The following is a 20,898-nucleotide window of genomic DNA, read 5'->3' on the forward strand; positions in this document are numbered from 1 at the left end:
ATATTTATATATATATATGTTAGAATATATTAGAATGAGTAAGTTATTTTTACATAATATTTACTTAACCAATACGTGAAATACACAGAATCATTTCTACTAATTGTAAATAGTAAATATTCTTTTATCCATATTTCATAAAATATACGAAAGCTTAACCATTGGTAAAATCCATTCCGTTAATACACCAAAGCGTTTTTTTTATCAAATATCTCATTGGTAATATCATTCCGTCAATATTACGTATAAAGTGTACTGACTTTACCAATTTCCAATAATTTACGTTTAGTTTACGTACCATGTTACATGGGAGATTTATCAAATGATCATGAACGATTGGATTCGATAAAAAAAATTTCTCAGTGATCCCATGGGTTGTTATTAACCAGTTAGCATTTATTAATGGTTTTATTGTGTCTTCTTCAGCTTAAATTGACGTGGAACATCTTCATGGATCTTAATCAAAATTTTGCCGGATCGAAATTTCGCAAACTAGTTTTCACACTGGCGCCCTTTCTAATACATCTTCTCCCCATACACCGGATAATTATTTTCTTGCTAGAACAGCATTTTTAACTTTCCGGTAGTGAAAAAGTAAAATATGCCAAAAGTGCTACGTTTAACTTTCTATATTTGAAAGAACATTTTCGCAAACAAGCTTAGCTGTATTAGCTGTCAAAATATATAATGATTTTGCCGCGTAAATGTGATGTTTGTTGTGCTTAAGTTTGCTGCGTAAACAGTTTAATTTTTGTTGTGAAAATATATAATTACAGCTTCTGTAGGAGAAAAAAACATGATTACTTTCTGAACTACCCAATATTTATTATTTTAAAATTTTCGCGGAAAAGGGAGTAAAAAAAATAAATAAATTGTGGGCTTCCTCCTTCAAACTTTCGCTGACTCCGACTTCTCGTTTCCGATTCCACAGCTCTGTGGAAATCTATATTAAATAAATTTTAATGATTTCTGTCACTTTTTTTATTAATATATAATTCATGATTGTTTTCAACCATTGGAGGAATAAATTAAAAAGCATTTAGTAAACAATGCTAGCGTTTTTCTTTTTCACTTCTTTTTTTTTTCAGAGCTGAGCAATTTTTTGGAGAAGAAATATTAAAAAAAAAAAGTTCTTAAAATATTTATTGCTTTCAGGAGAAACTATTGATTTGCATTATTATGCGCTATTATTGATTTCTATAAAAAAAAAAACAGTGAATTTGCAATATCTGAACTTAACGTATTAGTTCAAAGTACAGCTTACTTTTGTTTTAGGGATTGATTAAACCCTACCTAAAGTCTAGAAAAAATTACTAACTCCAAGATAGAACTTCTTAAAAATATTCTAGAAAGAAAATGAAGGTCACGTGTCATTTACAGACCAATAAAAATGTCTGCAGAAGAGCAGGACTCAACTACATTAGAAATCAAAAAAAAAAATGATCGGCAGCTTTATTCTTGCTTAAAATATAGTTATTGATTAGAAACAGAGTTTTATATTTTGATCCTAATTCGTGATTACAAATTAATTTGATTCGTGATAATAAATAAAAACTTATTCAAATTTGTATTGGAATTATTTATTATAAGTTAAACATTATATTATGAAACAATAAAAAATTGAAAGTGTTGATTCACTTGTAAAGTTTCATTCCCTCATTCTTTTAAACATATTTAATTTAAAAGACATTGTTTGTACTTTCTTGTCAATACTTCAAGTAAAAATAAAAAGCTTTGATGGATATTTAATTAGTTCGAAGTTAATTTCTTTAAGTCTTTCAAAAAATTAGGTTTTTTCTTCTATTTAATACTATTTTCGCTTAAAAATGCAGAACTTAAATATTTTTATAAAACGTTTAGGTAATTTGAGTTTTAAAGAAATTTATTTGCTCAACAAACAAAAATGTGATTTTTTTACTGTCATTATCGAGATGAAGTTTAAACAAAATTGATAAATTCTCGAGATGAAATTTAAAAAGGAAAGGTTTTCGTTTTCGTATAAATGTTTCAGAAATTGTTTAAACGGAGTTTTTACAGCTAACAAATTCTGATTGTAAGTACTGAAAAATTTCTTGCAGAATTTAAAAAATTAAGAAAAATTGATGTTCGACAAATTAATTTTTCAGTTCCAGTCATTTGAATAAAGAGAACCTCACTTCCAAATAATAATAATAATCGTTTTTCTATTTTAACCATTTACGTTCGTGATATGAACAATTTTTAAGTGTTCAGGATAACATGGCTATATTAGTATATGCTTGGTGTTTCTCATGTCAACGTTCGCTGCTGTAGTGTACCTTGAAATATAGGCCCGCGTTTTGTGTTCATTTTAATTGCTAATTTTATTTTTTCCAAGTCACCCTAAAGTTCACGTTTTAATTTTTTGGTGATATCACCAAAAAATGCATTCAAATGGCCTCTAAAATAGCTGTTTTAACGTATTTTAATAATTTGGCGTGTAACTATTGGGAATTTTCCAAGTTAAACACTAGGTGAAAATTTGTTTCGATAGAAATTTATCAAGTAAAGATATGAAATAGAAAAGCCTAAAAGTATTCTTTCAGATACTCCTAAATTCGTAAAAAAATTGCTTGCAACAAAACCATCCGTCTATGATGCCACAATGGGCATTACATATTTCCTAGCTTTTAATTTTTTCGTAAATTTCCTAAACCTACTTTTTTTTAAATCATTTTTAATCGAATTTTAATTAATACAAATCAATTAGTTATAAAATTAACTTATAATAATTAAAATTTATAAAAAGCGAACAAAAAATATTTTATTCTTTTCTTTTCTATCAATGTAACGACTTACTTTCTATTTCAATACTCATGTAAACTCATTATTTCACTGTCGCGCAAAATCCAAAACAAAAATCTATTTATAAATCTTTATTCCTAAATTTCCTTCCACAAATATGTTTCAGTTACATTGTTATAATAATTCTTCCAGTCTTGCTGGCGATTCGCGATCGCCAAAGTATTTTCAAACCTAATACTGATTATGGGGTGTTGGTTAGATTTTTGGCAGTGCTTTTTTTTCGAAAAATCTCCAACCATGGATTTCTTCTCATGATTCTAACTGTCTGTTGGGAACAATTAAATTACTTTTCAATTTGGCCTTTGATTAGCCAGGTCAGTGGGATTTATCTCCTGTAACCTGTCCTTATTAATATCATTATGCAAAATTTATTTTACTTGCAAAGTCTTATGGATAAAATTATAATTTGTGTATCGAGCTCTACGAATACTAAATAAAAGTTTTATTATAAATTTGATCCAGTTTTCATCTTAGCAGTCATTTTCATTATCCTGTTTTCATCGCAATCTTTAATTAGTGGATTATACCATATAACTCCAACCACATCTGATTTCCGTCTTCTCAACGTCTTTGCACGAAAAAATATCACAGAATTGCAGTTTTTGGTACTTTTATTATCAAGCAGTTAGTTATTCAGCAAAAATTAAAGCTATTGGCTATATATAAATTTAGAATTAGTCTACATTGATGTAAAGAGCCAAAAACAATAAGTTCATTTAAAAACTATACTAAAAGAAAACACAAATATTTTAAATTCTAAATAGAAAAAACTTCTTTGAAAAAAATGTGCTAAAAAGCAGCAGAAATTTCAGAAAAAAGTAGCAGTAAAGAAAAAGAAAATGAAGGAAATAAAAATGAAAATATGACCACCGAAGCCGACGTCTTCAGGGGGTACCGGCCCCGGTAGCCATAAAAACAAAACCATTTCTAATTGAGGGAGAAGCAAATGCTTAAATTAACCCCCTCAGTACCCCGATGGTTTTGTATAGAAGTCCAGGAAAAAAAACATGCAATATAAATAACAAATTAAGAAAAGGAACTCAAACAAAATCATCAGAAAAATAAAAACTCACATATTCACAGGTCAGACATCAATTTCCCAAGCAAGCCGAATGCTTGCTTGAAGCTTTTTATTCAGCTTGCTTGAGAAATTGATGTCTGACCTGTGAATATGTGAGTTTTTATTTTTCTGATGATTTTGTTTGAGTTCCTTTTCTTAATTTGTTATTTATATTGCATGTTTTTTTTCCTGGACTTCTATACAAAACCATCGGGGTACTGAGGGAGTTAATTTAAGCATTTGCTTCTCCCTCAATTAGAAATGGTTTTGTTTTTATGGCTACCGGGGCCGGTACCCCCTGAAGACGTCGGCTTCGGTGGTCATATTTTCATCTTTATTTCCTTCATTTTCTTTTTCTTCATTTGAAAACTATACAAGATGACGGAAAAAAAATTCATGGTGAAAATAAAAAAGCATAGCAGGACATAAAGGAATGAAAAATCACATAGCGAACATCACCGTGATAATTGCAAATTTTATACAATAAAATGAAACATAAGCAAAAATAGCCATGCATCATTTGAAAACTTATGCTCTGCAGGGGAGTATTAAAAGCACATCCGAAATTTATGTTGAATGTTTGAGAAGATGCAATATTCCTTGAAGAATCGATGTAATGCGTGTCTCCATAAGTCTAATAAAATCTTTGAGCATCTAGTCTTGTAGCATTGGTCGTAGAAGTGTATCATGCGTGAAAACGCAGCATCTATTAAGTAGTGCATAATGATTTTTGTTCATTTTCTTTGTATATTGAGAATAATTTACAAATAATCAATTTACTACAGATAGCATTAGCAACTTGTCGCGTTACTTTGTGATTTTTATATGCCTGCTTTGCACTTTTAGTTTGGCCATACGTTTTTGAATCATCCTCTATATTCATGTGACATTATAAAAGTTACTTTCATGTGAAATTATAAAAGCTTTGCACTTTTAGTTTGGCCATACGTTTTTGAATCATCCTCTATATTCATGTGAAATTATAAAAGTTAGTTAAGCTACATAAATAAATCCAAAGGACAACAGGTATCTTTAGAATACAATATAGTTAAGTAGAACATAATGCATAAAGGCACAAATAAGTTATTTAACTATAGGAGACGACGGTAGATTACTACAATGAGAATTATTATCAATTGTCTAATTATTCTGTACCTCGAAACTGATTATTGCACTCGTAACAGAAACACTGAGAAAAAAAAAGTAAGGTCAAAACTACTAGAAAATAATAACATTTACCGCATTTTGGACTCTATGGATGCACCGTAAAGCTGGGTAATTTTTATCAAACAGCTTTGGTCTGATTTCGATATAAGTAACAATAAAATATGGTTTTATAATGCGTGATAAAATTTAGTAGATGCGGTAAAATTTGGTAATTTTCTCTTGACACTTTTATATTATGGCATAATTTGTTTTTTCAGTTACAAACTTTTATTCGTTGAAATTCACTTTCCCATTTTATATTTTTTACCAAATGAATTTTAATAAGAACTATAATTTTGAAAACCAGAATTTCCGGTAAACCGTTGCCACACGGATGGAAAATACCGTTTATTTTGGTTTTATTAGCCGGAACGATGTTTTTTTTTTTATTAGAATTGTCATTACCATACAGTACGGTAATTGTGGCAGAATTTTTTTCTCCACGCTGAAATCGAGCAAATGACTCAAATTATTTAGAATTACGAAATAAACTAGTTGGAATTATTCATGACAGACTGAATTTATCTTACGTAACTATATTTAAAATTAATACTTTTATACCAATGTAAATTTTATTATGATAATTTATTTTCTGTTAGCATTGAACGTACCTCTTGCACTAGGCTTGGCCATTAACTTATGAACGATGTTATCGTAATATGAGTCACCAGCAACTCCCGAGTCCTTTGTGAGTCTTTCTTTAACAGCAATGCATATCTCACTCTTAGATAGCAACTCTTCTAATACTGTGAAAGCCTGTAAAAATACATTTGATATTTTTTTAGTTTCATTCATTTTTTAATGTCTCAAGCAAAACTAAAATTTAATTTTCTAACTAAAAAAAATTAATTCACTTTATGTAATTTAATATAAAAGTCCCATAAAAAATTAATGGCATTTCAGTCTTTTTCTTTCGTGCATTCTTCAGACAATTTTCAAATTTTTGAACGTTATATTCTATGTGCTGTAGGAATAAAATCCAACACCGTGTTAATCTTTTATGCAGAAGCGACACTTGGGGGGTTGATACAAACCCACATTTTTGGAGGGAGGAAGGCTAAGGCTCCGTTACCACATGGTTTTAGCAAATATAGTTTATTTTAGCTTTTAGCCAATAATGATTTTTTAGCACTTATGTACGTGCGAGCCGTGGTGGTTCAGAGGATAGAGGGTTCGCTTTCCAATGAGGTGAATCGGGTTCGAATTCGGGTTCGAGACATTTTCAGGTTTAGCAGACAATAATTTGCATTTTATAGCGATCTTACTCGTTTCTATATTCTATATTTCGAACAAAGTTAAAAAATGTATGTTTACATTTGAAAAGTACGTCCGTTGAGTTTTTCTATGTTTAATATACACGTCATTTGCTTCTTAAATATTCAAAAACAAACCTTTAAATACAATATACAATACATATTTATGCACAACTCACTATATTAAGAATTATAAAATATTTCTAAACATTCATTTCACTAATTGAACCAAATATTATTATCTTTTTACAAAAAAAAAAGAAATGATAAATCTGAGATTTTTGAAATTTTTTAACAGTATAACCATATGTTCTTTTTAAATAATAAAAACATTATTTACGTGCAAGTTTTTCTTAAGAAAAGAAATTTATTAAATAAACTAGAAATGACCTGAATTATCCTAAAATTTCTTTGAAGATAGACATTAAACTGATCGGTTGTAATGAAAAGATTAAGTTTTTAAACGAACGGATGACTTTCAAAATGGTGAAAATATGAAAATATTGAAATTAAAATATTATAAAAATTCGTCTCTATATTTAAAAACATGAAAATGTTTTTACAGATAGCATACATGTACTGTAAACCTTTGTTTTATGATGTAAATGTTCCGAAATTTATGTCAAAATAAATATTTCTGAATATAAAAATTAAATATGCTAGACCGAGTCACCGTACCAGAATTATTCAGTTATAATTATATAAAATAGAAAAATGCTCAAATTCGTCACTAAATGAGTTTTGAATTTATTTATTTTCTAATGTTAATTTTCATAATATATTTAATAATTCGAAGATAACCTAAGAATAAAGCAACAAAGCATATTTAATAATTCACGGTAAAAATTTTTTTTAGTTAGATAGTTTAAGAAACGGTATTAAGGAATATTATTTTTTAAAAGCACACTAAATATTAGTGCTCTGATGGAAATTTCTCGGAAAAATAGGAATTAATTTAATTGTTATTTTGCCATATTCAGCAAATACTGTCAAAAAACTATAAAAAAAAATATGATACTGAAACTGTTCAATGTGAGAAAAAAAAATTTAGTGATTGTTTTTTCGTAATACGGTTAAGCAACCAGAATTCAATTTGCGCCAACTAGGTCCACCTTCTAAAGTCTTTTTGGTCCAATCTATTAGATACATGCTGTAGCCGAAGGAGTAAATCGGTCAATCTCATGACCGACTGAACAGTGGATCAAATCCCAGGGTTGATGCAGTAGTATTTCTCTCATTTCTTCAATACATGAAGTGTTTCCAGTGACTTTGGATTATTAGAATATGAAACTATCATTCACGCATAAATAGTACAGCACCCACAAAACTCCAATGTCAGTGTAAATTTCATTTTAGAAACTATGCTAGTTGCAAATGGTTACAAAACCGTACAGATTTGTATTTGTATTGAACAGTTTCAAAATCGTAAAGATAAAAAAAAATGTTCCAAACTATAAACTTTGTGATTAATCGGATGAACAGACTGCTACCGGTTGTTTTACCGTAATTTTAGATTGAAAATTCTAATAGTGTGTTAACTGCCCCTCCTGCGTCACAGAGAGTTTTCTAGACTCAGTTTAAAATGATTGACTTTTAAATCTCTACATTCTTAAACTCAACTAAATTAGAATGCACAATGCTACTGTTTCTTATTAAAGATTTAAATGCAAGTAAAGACAGAAATAAGGCAGAACTGACCTGTATCCCATAGTTAGATTCTTCGTAAAGTATTGATATATAAGTCCAGTTCAATCTCCGAATAATTTGCACCATTGCATCAGCTTGATTTGTATCAGATGGCACAGTTCGCAAAAAATATTCAAATCTTTGCTTGTTACTTAGTTCGGGACTTGTGGAAAAAAAGCTGACCTAAAAGTACAAAGACATTATTATTATTACTAACTCAGTTTAAAATTAGAATAAAATATCCAAAGAGGTAGGTACTTTATTTACGTTGCACTAGAGCTGCTCAATGGACTATTGGTATCGGTCAGGGAAATATCAATGAGGATGATCGCGATTTTGATCATCTGCAGAAGCGTTGGCTCCCCCGCTTTGGTAACCCAGCGACCTAAGCTCAAAATTAGCCAAAGAGAGAGATATTTTCTTTCTTTTAAAAATAAGCATCGATAGAAGCTCATTTTACTATTGAAACAAAGTAGAATGCATTTTTATCTTTCCATGTTAAAAAATCGTAAAGACCCCCGCCGCTGTTTCGGGTGCTCAATTTTCGGGTTCAGAAACTTGAAACTACTAAGGTGTATAGAACCCTGTACAGGGATTACAAATAGTAATAAAGAAGATAATTTTGCTATTTAAACAAAGTTAAATTTATTTTGATCTTTCAACATTAAAAAAGTCACAAAGGTGACTGCCGTTATTTTGGCTGTTCACTTTAACGTTACAGTTTGGCTTGCTACACAAAAACTATAAAACTTAGTATTTTGAAATTACTTAGGTGTTCAGAAATTTGTACAGGAATTATGATTGAATAAAAAACTATTTAGCATTCACTAATTAGTTCGAGAATTTAGAGCTAAACTCAAAGGAAAAAATTCTATACGGGTGACGCTACAGGTCGCAAAGACGCTACTACAGAAATTAAATGTGGCATGCTGAAAAGGCCATAATTGTTTGTGAACTTAACTCAGAGTATTTTTCAAAATTATAATTCGTCCGAAAGTTGTTGTAATTTCTGAGTAATTTTTTGTGAATAATTTTTCTCGTTTCGTGCTTTGCGTTACATTTTATTTTACCGTGTAAAAACTATGACTTAGAAGCTTAAAATTGCGAAAGTGTGTAAAAAATGTGCAGGAAGTGGGATGGAAAAGAAGTACGTAACGATTATTAATTCAATTATTATTAACTATTAAGCTTGTAGTAAAAAATAACGCGTCGAGCACTCTACTGCCAGGTAAAATTCAACTGCAGAGTTGAAATTTGACTTGCTGATAGGACTATTATAAATTATGAAATTAATTTGTAATTCCTATTTGTTCAGAAATTATAGCAATTTGAAGGACTTTTTGCACTATTTTTCTTTCGAATAAATTATCACCCATTGCTTTAGAACATCGTACCTTTCTTGGGTTTTCGTTTTATAAACTCGCGTTTTACTAGTTGTCGATAACGTAAAAAAATAATATATTTTAGAGAGAGATTATATGCTGCGGGATATGAATTTTGATATTTGCTGCAGATGTCTGACCAACTCTATTTTTTTTTACCTCTCACGTAAGTTGCGCATCTTACATCATGTAGATGTGCAACATATGCTATTTCCCGATAGAAGAATCAACTATGCAAATGACTGAGAGATGTTTTTCACATTGCACTGTGTTTGCATGATGTGCACTTTACAATTTAGATTTTAATAAAATTTAATTTGCCGGTAACTGTTTTTGTCTTTCTCAAGTTCCACGAACAACAATATCGATATCGAAATTTTTGAAAATATAAAAAAATTAAGAGATAAAAACTGATTCAAATTCAAACTATTGTATGATAATAAGATTACCGTCATATATTGTTAAATAGTAAAATTACTTCTCATTTATTAAATCTTATTGTATTGCGCATTCCGTATTTCTCAGTTTTTTCAAAAGTATAGTTGATTATTTTTCTAAATCCATGCATCCTTTCATTTCAATACGTTTAACACAGTAGTAAAATGTGCTGACATAAAATTATAATTACTACATTTTTAGTAATTATAATTAAAGTTGCAATTGCAAAAATCTATAATTTTAAAAGCACTAGCCAGAATGACCTGATATTTTAGTAAACATTCATGAGGCAATGGAATTTTGCTTGGCAAAGGACAAGAAATCGTTCCAAAATTCAACGATCGATGGAGCTGTCTGTGTAATGTTAGCCAAAATGAATTAATAAAGTTTAGAGGTTTACTAAAACATTATTAGCGAAAAGACGATAATGCGTGTTTTCTACTACAACAGTAATAATACCAAAAAAAAGAGCCTCATAGAACCAACTTCTTATTGATGATTAAGGTATAAGTTGTTCGATTTGACCTTCACTTTGTTCCACTACTAATTGGAAGCGCAAAACGGTATGCTCCACAGCAGGTCGGAGGGTATTTGTACTTATGCAATGGATGTGGTGTGTGATGATTGCCTGCAAATCGGCTAGGTTCTCTATCCGTACAACATACTTCGGGTACCCCTAAAGTCAGAAATCACAGGGGTTTAAGTCAAGGGAACGTGGCGGCAACGTTGCTGGAAAATGGCGGTTTATGATCCTACTATCTTCCAAATGAGAACTCAGCAGCTGATTCACAGGAGTAGCAATGTCCGGAGGAATGCCGTCTTGCTTGGATATTGCATGATCCACACACTGATGCTGCCGAAGTGCCGGAAGGATAAGGTTACGCAAAAGTGCTTCATACCGCTTTTCATTAACGGCGCAGATGACAGGACCTGCAGCTGCAATCTCCTCGAAGAAAATCAGACCGACGATACACTATTCCGCCAATTTTTTATTATATTTTTAGATCATTATGGTTATTTTTTGATGCAATGTTTAAATAAGTAATTTACGGTTTATTTTAACTATAAATCTGATCCATAAAAATTCGGAATTCTTTAAAAATTGTTTTTAAATAGATCTCTTTTACAATTAATAAAAATTATAGTTGCGGCAACTATGTTTAGGTTCAACCACAATACATAAAACTCTAGTTTATTTTATCAATAGAAAATCTTTTAGTAAATACGTGTATCCGAAATTTTTTTTGAAACAATTTTTCAATTGCATATTATATTACCTGAGATAAAACAATTTTTTAGAAACAATTTTTTAATTATGCATTATATTACCCTATGAAAAATATTTTTTTAAAAACAAATTTTCAATTCTACATTTTATAACCTGAAGTAAAAATAAATTTTTTTAAAAAACAATTTAATCATACATTGTATTACTTGGGTAAAGCATTTTTTTCAAAAACAAATTTTGAATTTTACATTATATTACCTGAATTAAAACATTGTTTTGAAAAACAATTCAATTATACATTTTATTACTTTAGGTAAAAAAAATTTTGAAGAACAAATTTTCAATTATAGATTCTATTGCCTGAGGTATTTTAAAAAGTCGCAAGAGATTTGCCACTTGAATTGAAGTAACACTTGAAGCTGCGCCGAGAACTCCAGATATCCTTTGGTGCCGAATCGAGGGGGATGATCCATCTGGACATCTGTATGTTCCATCGTCAATATTGCTGATGGAACCTGGAAAGATTTTAAAAGTCATTATGTGAAGATACACTGCAAAAATTCATAATCAAATTACTGTAAAAAGTACCGGCACTCAGAATGATGGTACTTTTTATTAAAAATCATTTTCACTACAATATTTTACGGAACAAAGCATGTGATATACAGAAATTTTTACACTAATAGTGTCTGTAAAATTACTGAATAACAATAATTAGATAAATATTACAGTGAAAATTAGAGCTTAAAATGTTATGATGAAAATGAGTGCTGTGAAATGGACTTTACGAATGCTGCACTCAGGGTGACAATAAAATTTTACAATGATTTCATTCGGAATTTTTTACAGTGTATAACCAATTAACACTAAAAAAGTAATTGGTATTCAATTCTAATCTTATGTTCTTAATAAATACATTCAATTAATTTAATTTGCTTCCAAGATTTTAAGTTCTATTTTCGTTAACTAGTAGAGATATTATTATTATGTATTTATTTTCAAAATTAAATCCGTATTTAAAGGATATTAAAAAACACGAATCTTAACTGACGCTTTTCCTAAAAATTTGTATTGTGTAATTAACTTTAAAATGCATTATGAGGTGCAATTGTGATTAAATTTAGTGAATTAGTAATTAAGCAATACATATAATGATTTGAGTTGATTAATTGAAATAGACACAGAGAAAACTAATTCCTGTATATTTATCGTAATGTAATGAGAGTTCTGGTAAAAATACCATAATTCTGATAATAAAAATCAAAATATACGGAATTTAAAGCATTCATTTGATTATTTTTCCATTTATATGCTAACAGTGAGCAGGAAATTGTGGTTTCCAAACTTAGAGTCCTTATTTCCACAAATTTAGCAAAAAATACGAAAATGAAAAAATAAATTTAACCGCATAAACCGAATGAAGTTTTTTTTCAAAAAAAAAAAATCGAATCGTAAAAGGAATTCTCGTGCAATATCACCAATTTTATAAGACATGTTCTTATAGTTCCTCCCTTACCTAACAATATAAAAAAGCTAGAATAAATATTCAGTTGATTCAAGGTTTCTGATCGAGGACTGTATTAATATTTAAAATTTGAAGTAAGGAGGGGTGAATTTTGAGTCACAAATTTAAAAAAATATATATTTTGCAACAATGATTTTTTTTTAATTTGACTTGCGGATGTTAACTGCACAAAGACAAAATTATTAAAAATTACAATGAATAAATTATTAAATATTATAATACCGTATTGTATTGCAATGACATTTTTGGTATAAAAAGAAACAAACAAATTATAAGTCTGGTGAAGGAAGCCAAAATATACGGTATTTAAACCATTAATTCAGTATTTTTCGGTTCATATGGTAACGGTTTACCAAAAATTCTGATTTTCAAAATTACAATTTTTATTACCGCACATTTAGTAAGAAATCAAACTAAAAAGCTGTTTTATACCATACTCTACTGTGTCATGATAAAATTAAAAATTTTATCTTATTTACCAAATTTTGTAACGAATTATTAAACCATATATTTTTTCTAAATTTTACCAAAATCATTCTGGTAAACATTACCAAATTCTGGTAGTTTTTATTTGTTCCTCAGTTCGTTAAAACAATTACTCTAATATTACTGACGAAAATAATTATTTTCTTCAATAATCGTATAGCAATTTTTTACTCATTATATTTTGTTCTTCAGTACATAAGTAATTTTTTTTATGTCAAATTGATTTTAAATTACTTTGTACATAAATATATGTTTTAATTAATTAATCATAAGCAAAACAAGCATCTGGTTTCAGATTACTTAAAATTTACTTATTCAGTGATATAAACCTATAATGACATTCGCGTTGATCATTGAACATACCTGATATTACTAATAAAATACATTAAAAAACGGGATTGAATAGGGCTAAAAGCTAGCAAACATCACTGATATTATCCTTTAGATATTTGAAAAACCAAATCATCTTCTGTTAATTCGAACAATGGCTAATTTTAAAACAAAGAGGAACTTTAATTTCTCGAACATCTCTTTATAACTTGTTAAGAGATAGTTTTGAACGGTTTTTAAGATCGAGTGCTAAAATTTCTTCTTTCACTAAAGCTCCAGATTTCACGGTCCAAATCTAGTACCGGTTTCAGAATTATATAGCTACAAACAGAAACGCAGATTACCTCTTCCTTTTATTATTAGAAATATGTGTTATAATAAATGATTTTTAAATCAGTTGATACGTTTTTATGAATGTTGCTTTATTATAAAATGATTTATATAAAATTTAAATATCTAGATTCATTAATTTTAAAATAACTTATTTTATAAGGAAATTTTTGTCTTGAAATAAATCATTTCTGAATTTTGATAAAGCATTCATTATTTATTTTTTCCACAGCACTCAAAAAATTCCATCAACCTCTTGATAAAACTCTTATATTTTATATGAATTTAAAACTTAAGAGGTTCAAACAATACATATTTATGAGAAGAAAATACGAAGATTACATTACTGCGTCAAAAAAAGGCTAAATTTACATAATTCCCCTTCTCGGAGTTTTTAAAATTTTCCTAGGAAGCTTAAAGAAGAACAAGAAAGTGTCGTTTCAAAAGCCACTTAAAATTTAAAAAATAATAATAAAAGCATGTCTGTTAGATGTAGAAGGTGGCGTGAAACTTATTACTCAAGATTGTATAGATGAACTTTAAAGAAAAAAAAAGAATCATGGTTAGGAATTTATAAAATCAATATTATATTTATGAAATGGAGGTCAAACAAATTCCTCAACCTTCAAATCTCGGTTAAAAGGAAGTAAAGGAAAATATTTGTGAAATTTATCACTTAGTTTCAATTCACTTAGTAGTTAAAAATGAAATTATTCTTCCTATAGATATGAGTAAGGAATATATTGGAGAAATTCACAGTATCAGAATGACAAGTTGTACTCATTAATATTAAAATGTTTTTACATTATCTTTTCTTATGCATGTATTAAATTTTAAAATTAATTTGAAAGGTATACTTATAAAATTTTCATTCTAAAATTACTGTAAAATAACCGACATTAGTCCATTTATACAATCAGCAGTAAAGTTTGCGGTAAGGAATATTTTTTACCTTTACGGTTTTGAAACTGTTTACAACAGATATAGCTAAAAAACATGAATACAAACTACATGGTTTTATAACCATTTACAATTAGCGTGGTTTCAGAATCGTAAAAAGACCTTTAGTTAGGTAATAGGCATTGGAGTTAGAATGTGGTTGAGTTGTGTTTTATCTTACGAACCGTGGAATACGGTTTAATTAGTTTATCTGGCTGTTTCACTTATTGTAAGAAATGGAAAATACTGGACTTTTTGTGTTCAGCTTTACGGTGCCATGTATACGTGAATGAGAGTATTTTTACAGTACAGGGTCACAAATCGGGGACTACAGGACACTGGAAACTCTTCATGTCTTGAAGAGAATGGAGAAAATATTCGGGTGACAACACTGGGATCCAAGACCCCTTTCTGTCAGTCATGATATTGACAAATTAACACTCTCAGCTATGAATTATGAATACTAAGTGGCTTTATTAGGTGGGTCTAGCTGCTGAGATAAATTTAGGTTGTTTAGCCTTATTCGGGAAAAACTGTTAATAAACGATTTTTCTCACTGTTAACAGTTTGAATGTCATCTTATTTATAGTTATTATGGACTTTTTTTGTTTAAAAATGGTAAAATAATAATTAAATAAATTGTTATTTAACTATTTTTGCCGAGAAATATCTAACAATGTATTTATTGTTAGGACACTTATATTTGCAATTGTTTTTAGTGTCAAGTACTTATGATTATTAAGTAAAAAATGATAAACAATTACTAAATATTAATAAGACAATAAAAGTATGTGAAGAAACATTTCTTAAATAATCAACGTTCCATTATTTTAGATTCAATAACGTCAGGTGATTGCGACATTACTACCACGCCTGGAAATTGAAATACTTTTTAAAATGTTCTTATATATTTTGGTATTTTTTTTAGTTCTAAAGGCAAGATTAGAGGACAGCTATGGTAATAAATACAAAGAACCATATGGAAAACAAACGCAGAGAAAAAAAAAACAGAGAACAAGAGTAGCAGCTGTAGTGATAACCTACAAATCCAAAATGCCCCTGGCCCTGCAGTAGACGTCCACAAGCGAACGTTTAATTAACATGGCTTTTTTACGCCCTGTCGAAAAAAAAGCCACAATTTGAGTGCCTATACTTGAAACAAAATGATGATTTTAAACTATATATATCATCTTCCAGTGAAGAATTATCTGGGCTTTAGAACGAACGAATTAACTTAAATATTTTAAAAGCCGTTGAACTTTTTTTAAAAATCGCCAATTTCGATGAGATCACTACCTTATTCTTAGTTTTTTGAAATTTTAATAAGCTCAGATAATGCAGCATTGGAGTAAATTTTTAAATATTAAAAGATTTTAATTTCCATAAGACTGTGGCGTTTCTACATATTAACGTTTTGCGTCATTTGCAGAATAGGCTTACCCAACACTAGCTTTAGATACAGAACTTGCATTAGCAGTCCTGAATAACTGTTCCAAGCTCACATCAGTCATGAAAATTGCATATTATGCACAAAAAAAGCATAATTTCTTGTGATGACGAAGCTTTGAATCTTTGAAAAACAACCTTAAAGCTGTGCGAAGGATTAGATGGTCACCTTCCATGACTCGTTCCAGATTACAGATACTGCTTCTAATTATGCGGAAAAGGGACAAGTATTTTGTGAGGCAGTCATGGCCAGTGTTCACCATTTTATGACAGGGCTATTTTGAAACTAGAGATGATTTGATTTTCCAAGACTTTTGATTGTTATAGGAATCTTTTTGAAATTCTCTGATATGGTATTCTTTTTATTAATCATTTAATTAATTTTCCAAAAAGAAAAATTTACAACAAAGAAATGCTTGTATTGACGAGACACCCTTCTTGAACTGTTAATCCGTAATATTTTTGCCACATTTTTTTTTCAATGGGGAAAAGTAGTGAAAAATCAAGCTAATTTAAGCATTACTAAATAAAACTGAATGAAAAGAGAGATTATAAAAGCAGACGACAGTTTTGGATCTGTTTCGGAAGAGATTTTTGGAGGATTGTAATGAACTCGTTACAAGAAAAGATGAGACATAATTGGGTTGAGAAATGTGGGCCACCCTTTACGGAACAAAAAATGAAGGTTTGGTTTAGTTTATTAGATTTACATACATTTGCAGGCTTGTGTGCTCAATTTAAGCTTATAAACCTTTGTCATTAGAAGGGCAGATAGTGCAATACAGAGAAAGACATCCAGGGCGACGAAGGAAATCGAACCCTCCACTTGCACAAAAAATGAAGGAGTCAGAGTTACATCATCGACTAGTACTAGTTACATCATCGGCATCAGACATTTTGCTGATAAGTTAGATCTCATGACATCGATGGAAAGACTTCTGAATGGATGGAATTGATAAGATCTTGTTTATTTAAAACTGTGAAAAGATTTCCGTTATTTAAAGGAATGTCATTCAAACTGCATAATCTGCCAATCATCACTATTAAAGTATTTAAGAGAATACATAAACGTCAGCGCAACTAAACCTTGTATCAATAATTTGTCATAAAATCAAAATAAATCTTGTTTCGGTTTGAGAATCCTCGGTATGAGAATTCCTTTTAGAAAATGCTTTCGACTCTTGATTTACGAATGGTGGATCATCCTCACTATCAGAAGATTTTTTAAGCCTAGTTAAATAAAGGTAGATTAAATCTTGATATAAAAGGGTTGTTTATACTAACTTAATGCGAACCTCGCAGTGCGTAAACTAGCATAATTAAATTTAACACTGATTTAAACTTGCATGGTTTACATGATAATCATTTATAAACTTTGTTAGGATTTGGAAAAAATGGTCGTTGCTCACATTAAAATCCACCTTACACTGATATATTATTAGCGTTGATTAAAAATGGAACTAGCATTGTGAATATAAAATATTATTAAAATTGCTGACTGCAAACAAAACTGGCATTGTAGTACAAAACCTTAATATTGCCGACTCAAAATATTTACATTGTTTATTAAATTACATATATTGAAAAAAAAAAGCATTAAAATTGTTGATTCAAAACATTAACATTGTTTATTTAAAATCGTTAAAACAAATACAAATAAAATATCGTTCTCTCTTTTCAAAAAAACTGTAGCATCACATCTCGGATTTCCTGTCTCATTAATGACATTTTCGCATAATTATCAATTATACTGTAAGTATTTTTATTCCAAAATTGTTGTAAAATAATCGGCAGATTCATATGATTAATAGTTAGGAGTATTTTTTTATCTTTGCGGATTTGAAACCGGTTTCTACTGTTACGGTCAAAAACCGTGAATACAAAATTATATGGTTCTGTAACCATTCACAACTAGAATAGTTTCAAAACGTTAAATTTAAAATGTAAACGGACATTAGAGATTTGTGGGTGCTGTGCCAATTATTTGTGAATGATAGTTTCGTATTCTAATAGTCCAGAGTCGCCGATTAAAAAGTGGAAGCACTGGAAAATTTTCAAGTATTGAAAGAATAGAACAAATATTGTGGTATCAGAGCTGGTATTCGAACCCATGTTCAGTCAGTTATGAAATTGACTGATTAGCCTCTCAGCTACAGTTGTGATCAGCTGCATATAACAAAATGGCTTCATTAGGTGGGCCCATTTGGAGTGGATAGAATTATTTTGGTTAAACCGTATTAGATAAAAAACAATCATTAAACGCTTTTTCTTACACTTAACAGTTTGAATACCGTCTTTTTGATGGCTGTATAACTGGTTTAGCTGATTATGGTAACATAATAATTAAATTTATTACTATTCAACCATTTTTACCAGGAAATTTTGAACAGCGTACTTTAAACATTTAGAAAAGAGAAGAATTTTAAAAATTTATTCTAAATTGCTTTATAAATCATTGCGCATACATTTGTAAGAAGCAAAATATTTCAATGCATTCTTGAAAATTTAATACAATTGGTACAATGCTTTAAGAAATGTAAATTGAAGCAATGTATCATGCGATACAGAAAGCATTTGAAACCATAAAATTTCTTTCGACGGACTAAACTCTTATTCGATACATTATTCAGGTCGACTTTCTTTTTTTTAAACATAGTGCTTACAGTAAAATGTTTTTATATCTTTTCGGACCATATACCACTTTAAAATATTTTACGAATATCAGAATTGAATTGCAAACCCCGTTTTATTGAAGAGCTTGCTATTTTTTCGAGAATTTACGTATTGTTTTTAAATAAAAATAGTTTATGTTTCTTCTCGAATTTCACACTGTTTCAACAGCTGGATATGGGGATATACTGGTTAATTGTAATACTAAAATGTATGTTTGTGTTAAAAAGCAATAAAAAAATAACAACAAAATATTAATCAATCAAGAATATTGAAACACTGTGGTAAAATTCATCCAATGAATATTAATTCACTAGCTAATACTAATTCTACAATACTAATTTACCAGCAAATAATTCCATTTAAAACTATAACTTTTTTTTCTATTTTCAAAATTTTTGTATACTTCCACCAACTTCATAATTTTTTTAAAATTTTAGCTGTAAGTTATTTTCTCTCCCATGATTTGTATTGCCATCTGCTGAAAACCTCAGAAAATACAAATGAAATATATATAAATGAAATGCTTTATTCCCACAATTGTTAACAACAGTAAAGATTGGCGTGGGATCGAGAAGAGATAACACTAAAGAGCTATTTTCTCTAACGCATTATGCTTTCGTTTTTTCTTCATCATTTCCCATCGAGTTTTTTTGCAACTAATTAACACAGAATTTATAAATTCCGTTATTTATAAGCACCGAATTTCAAATTTATGGCCAACAGTTTACAGAAGGTAAAATTTTGAAAATCCCAACTACCTTTTCACTAGAATAAAAATGCTCTTAACAATAGAGTTAATTTTAGGTAATAAGCTAAATGATTTATCAATCAGTATCAGTTCAAAAATATTTTAACATAATATTGCAAAAAAAAAATCTGGAAAGAAAAATTCTATTCATATAACTTTTGAATTAAAATATATGTTCTTTTTAGAAAAGATAATATAAGTGTTAAATAAATATTTTTAACAAAATTTTCAGAAGAAATAACAAACTAAAATATTAATTATTTTCGAAATATAACTGGAGTAAAATGTTGATTATTTTCAAATAATGAGCTAAAATAATAAATATTTTCAAACTGAATTTAAGTTTTTCACTCCGTTATAAGCATGTAAACTTCTATGTACTTAGCTTCAATTTACTGCATCGTCTTATAATATAAAATACTAAATAAATAAATTTGGTATAAACTTAAAAATGGACGTCCATATAACATTTTAGTATCAGAATATTCCCCTGAAATTTCTCTAAAGATGTGCAAAACTTTGCATTCTTTTTCTCAAATAAAACTACGTATTTTTAATCAAAACATAGATATTTGTTAAACGCAATTACATATTTTCAACTTAAGAAAAACGTTTTATTTGAACTAAAAATATTTTATCTAATGCAAAGAGCTATATTTGTGTTATTTAGAAATTATAAGAAAATATTTTTGCTCAATGAACTTAATCATAGAAATGCTTGGAATATTTATAAGATGTTATTACTGTTGCATATTTATTAAGATAAGGCACTATTTCTAAGTAACGTATGAATAGAACTCGCAGAGAGAGAGAGAAAGAGAGAGCATGGATAAGATTTCTTAATGCCATATTATTAATGATAAACCACTTATAATAAACATATATAATAACCACTTATAATAACCACTTATAATAAGCAAATAATAACCAAATAATAAACCCCACACCCCTATTTGAAGTGAGCTATTCGCGTAACCATCGTAACCGCTGGTGTCTGAAGGAATGCTCGTGATAGTCAAACAATAACACAGTTTCAGCGTAGGTCATAAGATATTTGTGTACATCCTGCTGCCAACTTGTGGAAACTCCACAAACTTGCAAAACACTTTTATGGAAACAATTCTAAGTTAAACTGTAAAGCAATAACTGTCACCTTTGGGTAAATTGTGTTTTGTCAGTAGATCCCTTCAAGACAATCAATAGTTATTATTCAATTTTTTAATAATGTTTTCACATTCCTCCTCGTATTTCCCCCAAAAAAGGTTATTTTGCTTTTATAAAACGTATATTTTCAAGCGAGAAATCGAATACGTTTAGTACTTAACACTACAATTATCGATTTAAT

General features: G+C 29.1%; 1 protein-coding gene across 1 annotated transcript in view; it reads right to left on the minus strand.

The window, feature by feature from the left end:
• The window catches only part of LOC107453179 (metabotropic glutamate receptor 6-like), a 76,730-nt gene that overhangs the window by 15,897 nt on the left and 39,935 nt on the right, over nucleotides 1-20,898 (minus strand). Inside the window, exons 2-4 of the mRNA XM_016069888.3 lie at nucleotides 11,437-11,591; nucleotides 8,041-8,211; nucleotides 5,701-5,845 (exon numbers count right to left, since the gene is read on the minus strand). Of these exons, the coding sequence (XP_015925374.2) occupies nucleotides 5,701-5,845; nucleotides 8,041-8,211; nucleotides 11,437-11,591 (471 nt within the window). The remainder of the gene's footprint in view (nucleotides 1-5,700; nucleotides 5,846-8,040; nucleotides 8,212-11,436; nucleotides 11,592-20,898) is intronic.

The sequence above is a fragment of the Parasteatoda tepidariorum genome, chromosome 2, assembly GCF_043381705.1.
Source record: "Parasteatoda tepidariorum isolate YZ-2023 chromosome 2, CAS_Ptep_4.0, whole genome shotgun sequence".
In the NCBI taxonomy this organism is placed as follows: Eukaryota; Metazoa; Arthropoda; class Arachnida; order Araneae; family Theridiidae; genus Parasteatoda; species Parasteatoda tepidariorum.